This window comes from Zalophus californianus, chromosome 10, assembly GCF_009762305.2.
Source record: "Zalophus californianus isolate mZalCal1 chromosome 10, mZalCal1.pri.v2, whole genome shotgun sequence".
Taxonomy (NCBI): Eukaryota; Metazoa; Chordata; class Mammalia; order Carnivora; family Otariidae; genus Zalophus; species Zalophus californianus.
The window spans coordinates 42,416,053-42,433,582 of NC_045604.1; the positions used below are offsets into that span (position 1 = coordinate 42,416,053).

General features: G+C 45.9%; 1 protein-coding gene across 9 annotated transcripts in view; it reads left to right on the plus strand.

Moving 5' to 3' along the window:
• CACNA1E (calcium voltage-gated channel subunit alpha1 E) overlaps nucleotides 1-17,530 on the plus strand; it is a 501,028-nt gene that overhangs the window by 206,820 nt on the left and 276,678 nt on the right. For 8 of the 9 annotated variants that reach the window (XM_035722083.1, XM_027610796.2, XM_027610799.2 and 5 more), the window contains 2 exons: nucleotides 274-379; nucleotides 1,254-1,393. In XM_035722083.1, the coding sequence (XP_035577976.1) occupies nucleotides 274-379; nucleotides 1,254-1,393 (246 nt within the window). The remainder of the gene's footprint in view (nucleotides 1-273; nucleotides 380-1,253; nucleotides 1,394-17,530) is intronic. The other variant, XM_027610798.2, reaches the window with a different exon arrangement.

Sequence of the window (17,530 nt, forward strand, 5' to 3'; positions counted from 1 at the left end):
TCAGCCAGATGTCAAACTATATTATTTATTGGCTACATTCCTCCTTTTCTTGGAGAAGGTGCTTTGGGTTTAGAGCCCAACCAGAAATGGTTATAGTTTCTCACACTATGGAGCATCCAGTGCCCTGCCTGCGTGCTTGCTCATAGAGATCATGCAGACTGCACAGGCGTCATTTAGGTTTTAATGAAGTTTGTGTATTTATGTACATAGCCATCGTGGAGGCTGCATCCCTCTCTCTTTGGTGAATCTGTTCCTTAACTTCATCTTTCCTACGCCGTTTGAGTACATGATTTTGGCCACCATCATTGCCAACTGCATTGTCTTGGCCCTGGAACAGCATCTTCCTGAAGATGACAAGACCCCGATGTCCCGCAGACTGGTATGTGCCTCCTTCCATCTCGTCTTTCTCCCCAGTCCTTTCTCTTCCCCGGTTCCCTTCTCCTTTGCTTCATCACCTGGCCACCTCCCCTATGCCCTCCCCTACAGTTCAGTGAGGAGTTTGTTCTTTGCTGAGGGACAAGTTGGTGACAAACTCCACTGGGGTGCAGAAGGACGAGAGGACTGACCTTTTTTAACTCCTGCTCCCAGGAAGTTCTGAGGGCATCACAAACACTTGTGTATACACCGTGTGGCAGCCAGACAAGAAGAAAGGGCAGGCGCAAGGGCCATTAACTTCACTCCCCTTCCTAAGGGACTTTGGAAGTGATAGGGAGAAGGATGCTCAAAGCCTATGTGCATTCACAGTGATGATTTTGTAGATGTCATGTCCATTTTCTCCTTAAAGCAATGAGTCATGTGTTTAGTGTATTACCTCTAGAGAGGGAAAATTAATTGCTTAAAATCCAAATGTGTGGATAAGCGGCTTCAGCCTGATTACCTGCAGATGAAAACCCGTAAGCTTCCAGGGTAAGTGAAGGCCAGCAATGGAAAAGCCAACTTCGCCAAGGCAAAAGCCAGAAACATCAACCATCCTCCTGGGAAGAAGTCTGGCTTGAGTGTGACCGCCTCACCCATCCATTTCTGCAGCTGGCGCCCCCTGAGGCTTCCCGTGCTCTTGTGCACTCCCGGAGTCCTTCAGCGCACTCACTTCCCACCTGTACCTGGGGCTGGCCCAGCGCGGACGTCAGGTGTTGTGTAGGAGAGAGAAGTGGTCAGAGTGGAGAGGGCGGCCGGGGCGCGACTTTGTCTGCATCTGACAAAGTATATTCCGCTCCCCCCACCCCTTACCGGCACCTGTGCTCCTCATCCCGCAGGAGAAGACAGAACCGTATTTCATTGGGATCTTTTGCTTTGAAGCTGGTATCAAAATTGTGGCCCTGGGGTTCATCTTCCATAAGGGCTCGTACCTCCGCAATGGCTGGAATGTCATGGACTTCATCGTGGTCCTCAGTGGGTGAGTCCTCCTGTCTCTCCCTTTTGGTGTGAGGGGATGTGCCTATGTGGTCATGAAGTGGTTGGTGCAAGGAACCCAGGGGTGGGAAGGCCGAAGTGCATGCAGGAGGGCCAGAAGAAAACAGTTTCAGGACGGAATTCTCCACAGGGCCAGACCATAGGTGACCCACCTGCAGGGGGCTATGGGTACTCTGTGGAGATGCATGTGGCATTCCGTAGAGGTTACAGAACCAGGGTGTGGCTGCCTCTCCTTCTGCTTTTCCATTCTGGGTTTGCCTAGTGCCAGGCACACATACCCCGGTGAGTCTTTTCACCAAAGCAAGCAGCTTGCCCTAGCCTGAGGGGCCCCCGCAAAGATGGGCCCCGAATGCCATTGGGGTGCAGTGTTTCTTTGAACGTTGAAGAAGACCCCCCCATGAATATTTTCTTAACTGATAACTGAGACTCGTGTCCTGACCACAGAATTTTTTATGACTTGCAGATTTATTCATATGAGGAGGTATAAAATTGAGTCACATTAAAATGCTTGATAAGTAATACTAAATTGTTGCCAACGCAGTGTCATAGGCGGCATATGTTCATTGGCAGTAGATTTAAATATCTGATAAATCATGTTTTTGAGAATGAGTGTGGTATGGCCTCTCTTGGGGCCTATCCAGTGCCCCATAGCATATGCGATGGGCCTTGGGACTGGTGATAACGGGCATGCCTCTCTGGGCTTTTGTGGTTTCTCGTTGTTGTTTGTGTCAGGTGGCTTTTGGTGCCTGCATGGGAGGGTAGTGGCCCAGACCTCGTGGGGGAGCCCCTGTGGCCCAGACCTGTGTGGATATGGCTATGGCAGCAAGGGGTGTGACTTGGAAATTCCCATACTCAAGCTGCTTGCCAGACCTGTGTGGAAAAGAAGAGAATGCAGTAGAAAAGGGAGGAGGGGGATCTAGGAGCCACCATTACGATTGACCAAAAGGAGAGGGGAACAAAGAGGAGATTTTTTCCAGGGAACAGAGGAGTGGAGGTAGATAAAGTCTGAGAAAAATAAGAGCTTGACAATGTTCGTGTCTACTCATCATCTTGTGGAATACACACAATACTTATACTTTTAACCTTCACACCAGTTGTGATTAAGTGAAAGAGAAAAAGTTGAAGGTGTAAAGGATTGGAATGTTCGAATGGAGCTCATAAGCAACCAACCCCTCAAGATAGGGAACAGATAAATAGATAGAGATGACGATGTTTAAAAACATCTGTTGCCTTACAAAAGGATCTTCTGAAGGTTACTCTCGTAAAAGAAAATTCTGCTGAATTTTAAACATGGTTTAGTCTATAAAGATAATTTGTACATAGTGTTTCAGAAGTGCATGGTCATAGACAATGCAGCACACCTGGGCAATGTTTTCTCATGTTTTATTTTTTTCAGCTTTATTGAGGTATGATTGACAGATAGAAATTGTATATATTTAAGGTATGCGATACAGTGTTTAGACATACATTGCGGAATGATTACCACAATCAAAGCTAATTAACATACCCATCATCTCACATAGTTACCTATTTTGTGTGTGTGGTGAGAACACTTGAGCTCTATTCTCAGCAAATTTCAAGTGTACGGTACATTGTTATTAACTGTAGTCACCATGCTGGTCTCCAGGACTTATTCCTCTGTAGCTGATAGTTTGTACTCTTTGGCCAGTTTCTCCCCCACTCCCAGCACCTAGGAAGTATCATTCATTTCTCTGTTACTGAGTTCGATTTTTTTTTTTTAAAGACTCTACATATAAATGAGATCATGCAGTATTTGTCTCTTTTCAGTGCTTGGGTTATTTCACTTAGCATAATGCCCTCCAAATTCATCCATACCATTGCCAGTGGCAGGACTTCCTTCTCCTCCTCCTTCTTTTTTTTTTTTTAAGGCTAAATAACATTCCTCTGTGTGTGTGTGTGTGTGTGTGTGTGTGTGTGTGTATCTATCCATTCACCCACCGATGGACATTTAGGTTGCTTTCCTATCTTGGCTACTGTGAATAATGCTACAGTGAACATGGGGGTATAAGTATCTCTTCAAGTTAGTGATTTTATTTCTTTTGGATATATACTCAGCAGTGGGTTTGCTGGATTTATGGTATTTCTAATTTTAATTTTTTGAGGAACTGCTATACTGTTTTCCAGAGTGGTTGCACCAGCTTACATTCCTACCAACAGTGCATGAGGGTTCCCTTTCTCCATATCCTCGCCAAGGCCTGTTATCTTTTGACTTTTTGATAATAGCTTGGTGATGTTTTAAATGTCCTTAAAATAAGTACTATCTACTATATAGTGAAAGGTCTTAAATGAGAATCTGAGTCATTTAGAAATACTGTGATTCTGTCTGAGAGAAAAGCATTAAGTACTATAATGCATGTGTATTATATGTCAAGATTGTGTGCATTCTTGGTCCTGCTGAGTTTTATATGTGTGAGAGGCCATTTGAAATTTCTCATCTCATCTTATTTATTTATTTAGAGAATTTGGGGGGAAGGGCAGAAGGAGAGAGGGAGAGCGAGATTCTTAAGCAGGCTCCACGCCCAGTGTGGATTCTGACATGGGGCTTGATCTCATGACCCTGAGATCATGACCTAAGCTGAAATCAAGAGTTGGTCGCTTAACCCACTGAGCCACCCAGGTGCCTCTCATCCATTTATTTTTATTTTAAACTATTATGCATCCATTAAAGAAAATATAGGAAAGTCAAAAGAGAAAAACAGTTCACTGATTAAGAAGATTTTATAACTATTTGGTGATGTTTCCTTCCAACCCTTTTAATGCTAAGGAAGCTTTCTTTTCAGTGCTTATAATTTTGCTGCCTTTTCTCAATATCGTATGGGCATAGTACATGTTACTTCATATTTTGGTAAAAATCTGTAATACTTGACCAGCAGTTTATTAAATGGACGTACACAGAAGATGTGTACTTCTCCATTTTTACAATTATTTGACAGCTGGATTGCCTTCTGGTTTTGGCTATTATAGTTAATTATTAAGAGTGTTCCAATGTACGTCTTTAGGATATCACATTTTAATAGGGTATTGTGACAGGTTGAAGTGCTCCCAAAGACGGCTCTGCCATTCTGGGGTGGGGTCTGGGAGCTAGGATGTATGAGGAGAGGTAGAGGAACTGGACCCTTTGACAGGATGGGAGAAGACTGATGGGAGCAGTACCCACTGGCTTCCCAGAAGGGTTGCCATGTGGCTTGAGGAGCAGATCTGTAGGAGTCACCGGGGTCTTTCCATTAGCATGTCCAGGAAGGCCCTCTGTGTCCTCGCTGGCATGTATCAAGGTGCATGCGAGTGGGCACAAGTGGTGACCCCTAGGCCAAGTCCGTTGTCTTCTTCATTCTCTGCCCACTCAGCCGTCCAACCTCCCATTCTTAGTGGCCTTCAGACTTTGCCAAACGGCCCCTGCTGTCCGTCTGAACCAACAGGACCTTGTCCCTGTTCTTCCCGCACCTACTGATTTCTTCCTCTCTCCTTAATTCCCATGTGAATGTGCTCCAGGGAAAGGGCTTGGCACTCTCGAGATTTGTGCTGAGGGTGCTGAGGGCTGTGGTTCAATCCCCCAGGAACGGCTACTCAGATTTAGTCTTAGGTTCACACAGTTCGTTCACGTACCAAATCACAGTGCTTCTGCAATGCGCATTTCTCAAGCTGAAGCATCATTGACATCAGCCTGTGTCTTATAATAATGACATGATACAATGTAATTGACAGCATTTTTCTTTCTGTCTTTGCTAAAAAGGAATTCCTGGGGCATCCTACAACTCTTGGGGTCTTAGAAGCAGTGAAATATGTTATAATACCAACCCAGGGAGGCAGGCAGATCAGGCTTTTGATGTGAATCATCTAGGATGCAGGTTAAGTGCTCAGCCCAAGATCAACTGCTTCTGGACCGCAGATCCAGGAGTTGGCACTGTGCCCTTTGCCCCAGGGCGGGTGCTTTGCCTGGGACAGCCCCCTCTCCAGGCTTCCTGACATCCGCCTCTGCAGCAGTCCCTGCTGGCAGCTCCTTCTCCCCACCTCAGCTCCAGGTGTCACTTCGTATTCTCCTCCTGTGTACGGAGGGAATGACAGGTGCTGAAGCATGACACAGCGCCCTGGGCTGAGGCTGCACAACTCCTCAGCTCTCAGTGTGTGACAGAGGGGAGGGAGCTAGGGAGGGGGTGTTGAGGTGTCAGACAGCTCGGTCGGTGAAAGACCTTCTATCAGTGACCTTTGCTAAGGAAGGGGTAGCTGGGGACTGAGCCACTCCATTTTGCCTGTTCCTCTGATCTTCCAACCTCTGGTATTCTTAGGTGTGTAAGTTGAGAGAGTTTATGGTTTAGAAAGTTAATAACAGATGCTTTATTCATCTAATGCTCATAATCCCCCAAATGAGATCTTGTTATCCTCATTTGATAGATGAAGAAACAGGTTCAGAGGGAGTATGTGACTTATTAGGAGCTACCTGATCCAGGACTTGAGCTCACATCTCCACATCTTCTGGCACCAAGGTCCTTCTTCACACTCATTTCCCCACACTGTCAGCCACCTGCCAACCACACGGGCTCCAGGTTTTTATATGCAGTCTGTGTGATTGCATGTTTCTTCAGTTCCCTTGATGCAATGTGGGATGGGCAGGGAGGGGGGTGGGCATAATTTAGCAAATGTCCCCGACCCGGAGCTGTGGCTTCCCGTGTGACTTGAGGAGGACCAGAGTCCCATCTGTCCATCCTAAGACTTCTCTCTGTGGGCTTGGAATAAAACTCGCTGATCTGTGGTTAAGAAGCCATGTTACTTAGCTCTTGTGGGGTTAATGTATAAAAACTGAATCACGAGTTCGTTAATAGGCTTGTTTGTTCATTCCAGTCATTTATCTATTCATTTTTTGAACAAACTTGTGGAATACTCAAGCAAATGCTGGGACTGAGAAACACCAAAATTAATATATTCTCATTTCTCCTAAAAGACAGTGGAATTTGCCATTCCTTTAACAAACTATTACCTTACATAACTTGGGATCTCTTGTATTGGTAACAATTTAGGACATGCTGTTTCTAAACATTTATTAGGCCACCTGGAAAATTCTACATTATTTGAAGTCATTATTCTCTGTTAGTCTTTATAATAAATCATAGTACCTGGAATAGATGGGTAAGTGATAAAGGAGGATGGAAACTCAGAGATGCTCCTAAGCCATGGCTAAGAACAGGGAAGTGAGGGCGAGGACCTTCTTTCAACCCTGTTCATCTCTGTAGCCTCGGGGCCCGGATTGTAGTAGGTACTTGGTAAATGTTAATTGACTTGAATCGCTTGCTTCATCCCAGAATCTGTCTGTCACCTATAGGATACAAAAGAGAGTGCTGAGGGAAGCCTTGGGCTGGGAGTAGGGAAGGGTTGTCTATTCCCAATCCTTTCCCTTGGTCTCCATCTCTCTCATGTAGCTATGACTCATCCCAGCTCGCTCCCATTCTGATCACTCCGTTGGAGAAAAGAGCTGAGAATTCAGTCTCTAGGTTATCAAGAGTTAGGGGATTCCAGTCACTTGGGCCTATTTACAGGGTTATCAGTGTTACCTTTTGGGGCTTGCTTCCTGGGTGATGGGGGTGGGGGCAGGGTCAGGGCTGGATATTGAAGACCCAGCCTTCTAGAGGTATCTATAGGGGGTGGTAAGGAGAAAGCAACAGGATCGGATCACATGATATTTGCTCTACAATGAAAGCTGCCATTTGTTAGTCTGTATGCCAAAGACTGTAGTATGTATTCTCACACGCACACATATGTATATATGTGTGTATGTATGTTACTGATCAGAACATGCTGTGCCAACAGTTTTGTCAGCCTTGCTGTGGGAGATGACTTGTTTTGACTATTCCCCTAACTGTGAGTACATGGGTGCAAGCTCAGGAGAATGGGCAGGTGTATCTGAGCCTGGGGCTTTTCCTCTTTTTTCTACTAAGGCCCTCACTCCAGGGCCCACGCGATCATTCTGTCCCCACCCTCCTGTCTTCCTTCAAGACACGTGGTTGAATACCCACAATGTGCCAGGTACTGTGCTCGGTGTGGGTGGGATGGGGCTGAGTGTCCCCAGCCGGGAACCACATGTCATGAAAACCCAGAAGAAGGGCACCCAACCTAGCTATGGGGGGTTGGGGCAAACTTTCTGAAGGAAGTAACGTTTAAATTGGGATTGAAGATGGGCACGTGGGACTTAGACAAAGAAGAAGAGGTTTTCTGGGGAAGGAATGCTATGTCTAAATCCTTGCAGGTGTGAGTGAGAGCAAGCAGGACAGTTCTGAGCTGTTGGCCAGTGTCCATACCTTCTCTGAGAGCTGAGCCTGGAGGTTAGCAGGGGCCCGTGCCAGCCTGGCTCAGGAGCTTGAGCTTTAGCCGGAGGGCAGTGGGAGACCCCTGAAGGCTTTGAGCAGGGCTGGGATGATTCGTTCTAACTCTGCTCTGGATGCTGCACAGGACTTCTTTATCCTGGACACAGTCCACTCTGAGGAATTGGCATGGAGAGGAGAAGGGAGCCATGGCCATGTCTTTGGCTCCAGTTTGGGAGGATGTGCATAACTGAGCAGAGAGAGGAAAGACAAAGGAAAAGGGAACAGGAAAGAAAAGCCTGAGGAAATGCTGTGGGCTGCCAGCACAGGTCCCCAGTTTCTCACCAGCGGCACATGCAGAATGGTTCAGCCTGAAGCCTGTGGTAGGAGGACGGTATCTGGAGCTAAATATACATTGATAGGTATTTTTAGAGGGCTTCTGTAAGCAGGCTGCCCTAATACACGAGTTTCCTGAGCAGCTAAAGATCGAGGAAAGCAGTTTCCCCGTTGGAGCACCATCTCTTCAGTGCCGAGAATGTGGGGGAGGTGTTGCGAACGCAGTCCCAGGGCCCCCAGCCCAATTTAAACCTCTGTGGTGATAGTACGATAACACTTGGTATTTATATAGCATCTTCATGCCAGTGAGCCTGGCAGGATTTTACAGACCTGTCTTGTACTCATCCTCTCTGCTCTAAGTGGGCAAAGCAGGGAGGTGGGGAGCAAGGAAGGGCTGGGTAGAGGGAGGGGGCATTGGAGCTTGTCATTTGGGAGATGGGGAAACTGAGGCTGAGTAAGGAGATGTGAGGGGCTTGGCTCTAGAGGAGCTGAGTCTGGAGAAGGGGATGAGGTCTCTGGTGCCTGAGTGCTGATGGCGGGGTGCTCCGCTAGCCCTCAAGCTGGACCGCTTCTCAGGTTCTTGCTCTCGGCAGAGTTGGTGGCTGCTCACCCGGAGACTTGCTCCTCCTCAGTGGCTCCTTTTCATTTCTAGCTCCACACCGAGGCAACACAGCTGCTACTTGCAGCATCTCCTTCCATCAGAACATTATTTTTTTTAAGTGCGTTTTCCTCCAGATGGGTGAATGATGGGAACGATGGAGTTAGAATAAGGAATTTTGGTTCAGGGGAGAGGGGGACCAAAGGTAAAATGTGGAGCTCAGAGGTCTCTCAGCTCTGTGCCAATGAGAAACCCAGTTCCTTCAGGGAGACTCTGAATGAGAGTCTCAGGTAGTGGCTGACAGGTGGGTGAGCTGGGATTACTCCTTGGGTGGAGGTAATCGTCCTCTCATATATGAAGTCTGCCTTTTTTCTATATTGAGAATCATCTTTGATTCACTCAAAAGGTATTTATTGAGTAGCTACTGTGTTCTGGTTTTGGCATGGTTTCTCCTGAAAGGCTGCTTCTTGCTTCCCCCACTCACTCACTGACGGAAGCTGGAACTGGAGAGAACTGAGTGAGGCCTGAATTGGCCTTGTTGGAAATAGGGAGGGAGTGGGGGAGGCTTCAGAATCCATGGGGAGATCGGTTTGGGGCTGTTTTTCTGGCTTCACATCCATTCAGAGTAGCTTAGGGAAAACATGGTGGCAAGCTGCTTTCCAAGTCAGACCATGTCCACCCTAGGGCACTTTAGTGCCTGTTGTCTTCCGTGTGTGTGAGCGTGTGTGGGAGAGCTTGGCAGTGGGAGAGTTCCAAGGCATGTCTGCGAAGCAGAGATGGATGTAGCATAAATGTTCATTCTGTAGATTTACCAGGTAGACTTCAGAATGAAAGGGAGTGTTTACATTTGCATTCTGTGGATGATGCACGTCTCCTCACTCAGGCCGGGATGTGTGCACTGGTGTCTATTGTAGGTAGAGTCCACAGTTAAGCACAGATATATCCATGTGGGATGTGCAATTCAGCAGCACTCCTCAGTGTATCCATCACTGAAGTCAGGAACTAGCAGAGGTGGTGAGTGCAGAGTGGTTGCCCACAGGAGGGGTGAGGAGGAGCAGTGCAGATGCTGAAAGGAAAAAGAAGGTGTACAGGTCTTTAAAGAGAACATACATCCTCTGAAACAAATAATGCAATATATGTTAAGAAAAAAAAAGAAGAGGAAGAAGATAGCAGGAGGGGAAGAATGAAGGGGAGTAAATCGGAGGGGGAGATGAACCAGGAGAGACGATGGACTCTGCAAAACAAACTGAGGTTCTAGAGGGGAGGGGGGTGGGGGGATGGGTTAGCCTGGTGATGGGTATTAAAGAGGGCACGTTCTGCGTGGAGCACTGGGTGTTATGCACGAACAGTGAATCATGGAACAGTACATCAAAAACTAATGATGGAATGTATGGTGATTAACATAACAATAAAAAATTAAGAAAAAAAAGAGAACATACAAAGGAAAGTGAAGTCCATGGTTACTAAAACTTACTGAATTTTAGACTTAGGAGGATGCTAGATTGCCCTGGCTTTCCCTTATTTATTATTTGTCGCCGAAGAGCGAACCAAGGCCCAAGTGGCCAAGCGACTTGTCAAGGGTCTTGTTGCTGGAACGCGGTGAGCAGGGACCCGGGGCCTCGTGTGTGGTTGGGCTCTGCTATCCCTGACAGTGAGAAGCTGCGGCTGCTTGATTGTGTTCAGGCCGTCAAGCTGGGGTGGTAGGAAACAAATACAGGTTTTTATTAGTTAGCTGGAATATGTATGCGGAATTTATATGGAAACAGTTCAATCTAGTGGGCTGAATGTTTTGGGGGTCCTGGGCTCTGGTCCTGACCCTACAATGCATTCTCTCCGTGATGCCAGGTGACACATCAATAATCTCAGCCTCAGTTTCCTTTATGAAGTGAAGACAACACCTTCCCTAGCTTCTTCACCACGTCTTGTGACAAGCAAATAAAATAATGACGAAGCTGATGTTGATGGTGATGGCTCCCATTTCACCGGGAGCTCACATGTCTTATTTTAAATGGGAAAGCCTTCATACACCACCTCAGTCCTGGCACAGATCATTTTATCATTTTTTTTTATTTTTTATTTTTTTATTTTATTTTCTTTAAAGATTTTATTATCTGACAGACAGAGAGAGAAACAGCGAGAGAGGAACACAAGCAGGGGGAGCGGGAGAGGCAGAAGCAGGCTTCCCACTGAGCAGGGAGCCTGATGCGGGACTCGATCCCCCAGGATCCTGGGATCATGACCTGAGCCGAAGGCAGACACTTAACCGACTGAGCCACCCAGGTGCCCCCAGATCATTTTATTTATTTTTTTCTTTTTTTTAAAGATTTTATTTATTTATTCATGAGAGACAGAGAGAGAGAGAGAGAGAGAGAAGCAGAGGGAGAAGCAGGCCCCCAAGGAGCAGGGAGCCCGATGCGGGACTTGATCCCAGGACCCCGGGATCATGACCCGAGCCGAAGGCAGACCCTCAACCATCTGAGCCACCCAGGCGCCCCCCAGATCATTTTAAATGTAGAAACACAACAAGGCAGATAACTGTCTCCATTTTGCAGGTGAGGAAACCAACACTCAAAGAGGCTAATTCTTTTACCAAGAATTCCAAAGCCCATGCTACATCCGATATATGCACAGTTGCCTCAGGAAAAGTGCTTTGAAAGATAATGAAACAAAATAACAAATCAGTGAGCAGTGATACCTTCCCCCAGGACAGTGATATTATGAAGATAAATGTTAAAATACACATAAAGCACCTTGAGTACTTTGAAAAAAACGTGTATAAACAATGAAGCATTCAAAATACTCTGATTCGGTAGTGCTCATTCAGAATAGTCATTTATCTCCATAAAACTTGAGCCACAGAGATACGTTTCACTACAGTCTATTGCAAGTTCCAAAACAGTGGCTAATTAAAAAATTTCCATTACTTGTAATTTTGTTTCAAGACAAGTTTACTACTACTTGAACATAAAATAGCTCTCACTTCCTTTTGGTAGTGTATCTAATCTCATCAGAACTGGTCAAATCCTTCTACAGTGATTATCAACAACAACAAAGAAAGTCCAAGAGTAACAGTTGAAACAAAGGCCTTCATTTTTAATCTTTATCGATAATGGAAATACTACATTACCCAGACTCCCCTGCCTTTATTTTATTTTATTTTATTTTAATTTTTTGGCTTCGTCTTCTGGCCCACCCTTCTCCTCCCTACTTCATATGGCTATCAGGTCAGAGGGGTCTGGTTGTTACAAAGGAAGGCTGAAGAGAATGCCCCTCTTCCCTCAGGAGGAATGTCCCATCAGAGAGCTCTAGTTATCGCTCTGAGGAGAACTGACAGGGAAGGCTGAGCTCCAACGTCCTCCAACCCTTGTCTTTCATTTCCTTCTGTTTCGGCTGCCACTCTTCCGTCAGGAGCCTGGGCCGTGGTGACACAATGATTAGGAGAGGAGCTAAAGGCCATGGCTTTTCTCCTTGACTTCTAATTCTGGGACAGTGACTGGGAGGCTGAGTGACAGGTGTGGTGTGGCCGCTTCAAACATGAAATGGCATTTGCATTGAAGTCTCATGATTCACGTCACTGTGGGGGTCCATTGCATGCATCTTACCTCCTCCTCCCACCCCTGTGGAGCCAAGCTGGGCTTACGGAGTTGGTCCTTAGCTCAGGGCCACATAACTGGCCATGGGGGAGCCGAAATGAAACAGACTGGTCTGACGTGTCTTTTCTGTTGGGTCTGAATCAAAAGTTTGGGCAAAAAGGGATGATGAGGATGATGTGTCTCCCAGCCTGGCCCATTCAGGGCTGAGCATGTCTAGCGCCCACATCTGCAACTCTGAATTACGGGGTGGGGAAGACACCCGAGGGGCCAGTCGAAGACAGGGAGGAAGGAAGGATGGAGGCAGCCAGTATTCGTTGAACACCTTCTGTGTTCCGAACACTGTGCTGACTCCGAGGGATACGGCCATGGACCGAGATGTTCTTTCTATTATTTTAGAGCTTGCTAAGACAGAGAAGACAGATGTTAAATAAACTTAAATATGACCCAGCAATTGCATTCCTGGGTATTTACCCCAAAGACACAGATGCAGTAAAAAGAAGGGCCACATGCACCCCAACGTTCATAGCAGCAATGTCCGCAATAGCCAAACTGTGGAAAGAGCCGAGATGCCCTTCAACAGACGAATGGATAAAGAAGCTGTGGTCCATATATACAATGGACTATTACTCAGCCATCAGAAAGGATGAATACCCAACTTTTACATCAACATGGTTGGGACTGGAGGAGATGATGCTAAGTGAAATAAGTCAAGCAGAGAAAGTCAATTATCCTATGGTTTCACTTATTTGTGAACCATAACGAATAGCAGGGAGGACATTAGGAGAAGGAAGGGAAAAATGAAGGGGGGACTCGGAGGGGGAGACGAACCATGAGAGACTGTGGACTCTGAGAAACAAACTGAGGGTTCTAGAGGGGAGGGGGGTGGGGGGATGGGTTAGCCCGGTGATGGGTATTAAGGAGGGCACGTACTGCATGGAGCACTGGGTGTTATATAAAAACACTGGATCGTGGATCACCACATCAAAAACTAATGATGTATTTATTGTATGGTGACTAACATAACATAATAAAATTAAAAAGTAAATAAATAAACTTAAATTTAATGGTATTTAAAGTGCTGCAAAGGAGACCTGTTAGGAGGTTGGGAGAGTTTTAAATTGGGAGCCTAACCTAATTGAGGGAGGCTGTTCAAGGAGTTGCTGTTGAGGTGGAAGCCTGGAGACTGGATAGCATTTGGCTGGAAAAAGAAGACAAGAGGGAAGGGGGTGGGATGGAGAGAGTATATAGGCAGAGGGTAGGGCAGGTGTGAAGGGCTGGAGGTGAGAGAGAGCCTGGCAGTCTGGGAAACAGAAGACCAACAACAGTCCTATCTCGTGACTGAGGTGAGGGTAAGCTGAGGGAGGCTGCGGGGGAGGCGGGGACCACATCATTCAGGGCCACATTGGCATCGCAAGGGATGTTCCACAGGATGCCACTGCATGGTTTGAAGTGGGAAGGTGGACATGTTTGCAGAAAATGAATGGGGATGGGACAATGCTTGCCGAAAAGATAGAACAAATTCCTGAGTGACTCTGTGTCTGCTCAAAATTAGGTACATCGAATTATGTCCTCCAAGAGTCCCTCTCTTCTGTCTTGCCTCCTCCTTCCAACACTGGCCCTCAACTATAATTTTGTTCAACCTTTTGGAGTTGTACCCAAACCCAGTCTGTAAACCTTATAATCTAGCCCATTATAAGCTAAAGATCTGTTAATCTTGCCCGGAGTAGAGACATAGTCCTGCCTTCTGGGTTCACAGTCTGAGCATCTCCTACTGATTTAAATAATGGGTAAGAATTGATGAGTGTGTGGGCTTTTATTTTTTATATTCAGCAGAGAAATTATTTTAAAAATGCTTTTGTGAGAACATTGCTATATGATTATTATGATTTTTATTTTTCTGATAGAACAATAGTCAAAAGATCAAGCCAACCCACATGCTTGTTTATGGGATGTTTCTCTTTTTTCCTGCTTTCTAAGCCTGTGACACATCATGATGCTGGATCTGGATCCCAATTGAACTCTGGTTAATAACCACCATAAACACAACATTTTGTGATTTAGGGGCCCCATCCAGCGAGAGCTCACAGTGCTCTGTAGTTCACCCTCTACTCACTCCTCATTTGGAAAAGGGAAATAGAGGTCTCCTCCTGGTTCCTTTTCTGGGTAAGTGTTGTATTCTGTGTTCTAGAGACAGGTTGCCCAGATGGATGCTTCACAGCTAGGCTCTGGTGCTGGAGATGGGGAGGTGCTCACTGCTTATCCAAGTCTTTCCTAATTACTACTTAAATTCCACATCCTCTTTTCAGATGAGTGCAGCCAGCTGCTTCATGTTCTGGCTTCCTCCTCTCTGTTCTTTCTCTGTCCTTTCCTGACTCTTCCCAGCCCTTCTCTGTTTTCATTTTTCACACTCATTCAAAATAAAAGATTAAGGTGGAGGCAGGTGCCATGGAGGGTGGTGTGTGTGTGTGTGTGTGTGTGTGTGTGGACGTGTGTGACAGAGGGAGAGAGAGAAGATGACAATCCTGACTGACTTCTTCTTAAAGTTTTATTAGAGTGACTTTGAAATCAGCCTCTCTTCCCCAACAAACAAATCCAGGTTTGGGGTGGGTTCTCTCTAGTGGGAATATGATAACTCAAAGGTTTGACCAGGTACTACTGCAAATGAGGGAGAAGGGACTTCCCTGACTTCAGCTCCCCTGAGCTGTCCCTGACCAGAAACAGACTGAAGCTACGCATCAAGAAATCACCCAGAAGTTCAAATTTTGGGACCACGAATAGAAAGTGAAGGCAGGAATGTACCTAAAGTGTCACCTAGCTGTTCCAGTGGTTTTTCAGTCTGTGGGCTCTGGGACTCTTGAGAGCCCTGGAATTACTGCAGTGGGCGTGCAGATCCATGGCCACACCCAGCATTGGCTGTTTTCTGAACAGCGTCTCCCACAAATATGTACCACGGTATCATTTTTCTAAAGTGTGTGGGTGCCATTGTGATTTATAAAATATGAATGTATTTAAAAGCATTGTTGAATAAATAGTGGCCTTTTTTCTCTTCGTTTAGCCGATAGTATACTGTTAACAGTTTGGGCTTTGTACACAAGCAAAGCTGAATTCATATTTCTGCTCTGCTGTTTAGTAGCTCAGTGGTTGTAGGCAAGTGACCCAGCTTCTGAAAGCCTCAACGTCTAGAGGACATGTTGTAGAGGCTCTCTATAAAAAAGGGGTGTGGTAGTAGTGGTAGAAAATGACATCTATTTAACACAGTTGTTACAAGGTTATACTAATGAAATAACGCCTCCAGGGGGCAAAGTGGGTCTAGGATTTTGACATTATAAGGGAGCCTCACGCTTGAAACGATAAGAACCGATCCAGTGTTTGGGGCGCCTGGGTGCCTTAGTTGTTAAGCGTCTGCCTTCAGCTCAGGTCGTGATCCCAGGGTCCTGGGATTGAGCCCCGCGTCGGGCTCCCTGCTCAGCGGGAAGCCTGCTTCTCCCTCTCCCACTCCCCCTGCTTGTGTTCCCTCTCTCGCTGTGTCTCTCTCTGTCAAATAAATAAATAAATCTTAGAAAAAGAAAAAGAACTGATCCAGTGTGACCCATTGTTACAGATGAAGGGGTTGAGGCCCAGAGAGGGGCCAGTGTATGCCTGGTACTCTTGTCTCTGACTGGAAATTATTTGCTTGAAGCTAATGCCTGGTTTTAGTCAAGCTGACAGAGTTTTGGTGTTCAGTCTGATGTAGGTGTGGTGGGGGGAGTAGAAGTTAGACACAGTGCTCACACTCATGAATGGAACTGTCTGGCTGGAGTAGAATATATATATATATATATATATATGAAGAGAGAGAGAGAGAGGGAGAGACAGGGCAGCTAGATATAATGTGATCAAGACAGTCTAGTTCTGGGTTGGATGGTCCAGTCTCTTTAACAGTGGCTAGATGGGAAGGGTGTAAGTTGCATCAGAGACATCCAGATCTCTGTCTAGGGTTAGGTATTCCAGGGTCAGCCTTTGGATCCTTTGCTTTTTTACCATTGACCACAAATGCCTTCTTGGCTAGTTAACTCTCTTTTAGCCATTGCATGTCCATCTTTCTTTCACCCTGTGTGCATGTATATCTCATCTTACTGTCTTAAAAGAAAAAATATATTTTTCCTCAAGATTTTTCAGCTTGAATATAGATCTTGATTTGATTACTGTTTGGTAGAGGGGAGCAATATTAGATCTTTAAAGATACATCTCTTTTTCCTGAAATTCCAGGGCAAGAATGTATAATAGAGTCTACAAAGACTCTCAGCATCCGTGGCCCTTGCTGTAGGAGGATGTGGGATAGGGAATGAGGTAGTTGGCCCTTTTTCATCATATTTATCCTAGTGACAACTTTTCCCCCCCACCCATCCACCTGTTCTATCCAACTCTCCATCCATCCATCCATCCATCCATCCATCCATCTAAAAAAACCATCATGTGTTAGTTAAGTGCATATGGGATTCCAGGCACTATATTGGATGGTATAACAGTAATGTAACTGTTATAGTCCCTGCCCACATGGAGACTGCCATCAATTCAGGCTTAGGGAGGAGTAAGGAAGCTTAGTCTGATATTGCCTGGACTGCACCTGGCAGTGGGGGAAGTAGTGGTTTCATAGGTATGTATCTATGCGTTACCAACATCAAATCACCCCAGTAGTACATAGTGGAAAGACTAAGGACTTTAGTGTTAGGCAGACCTGAGCTTGAACTTCAGCTTTGCCACTGAGATGTTGCTTTGGGTAAGTTGTTGAACCTAGCAGAACCTTGTTTTTTAAATCTAAACTACCCCGTTTGCAACATTTTATGTACTAGATTGAGTAGTGCTCGATGCTCTCAGAAACAACCCCTCAGATTGCAGTGGGTTAGGCTTATGTCTTTCCCCTTGAACAGGCCAGTGTGTTCTTGGCTTTCCTTTACTTTCTGTCCCCTTCTGTCTGGTGCCTCTCCCATCTTCTAGGTTCCCATGGTTTACATCTCCTCGATGGGAGTAGAGAGTATGAAGAAGGCAGACTCGTTTTTTACATTTTTTGGCATAGAAGTGACACAGTAATTTCTACTAACATCCCATTGGCAAAGACCAGCCTCATGACTCAACATAGGTGCAAAGGAGACTAGGAGATCTCATCTCTAATTGTGTGGCTGCTTCCCAGCAAAACCCCACACTGTGGAAAGGAGACCATCAATTTTAGAGGACAGGTAGTGGCCTCTTCATCGTCTATATGAGGGTTAAATAAGAAAATGAATGTATATTGTCTGGTGTAT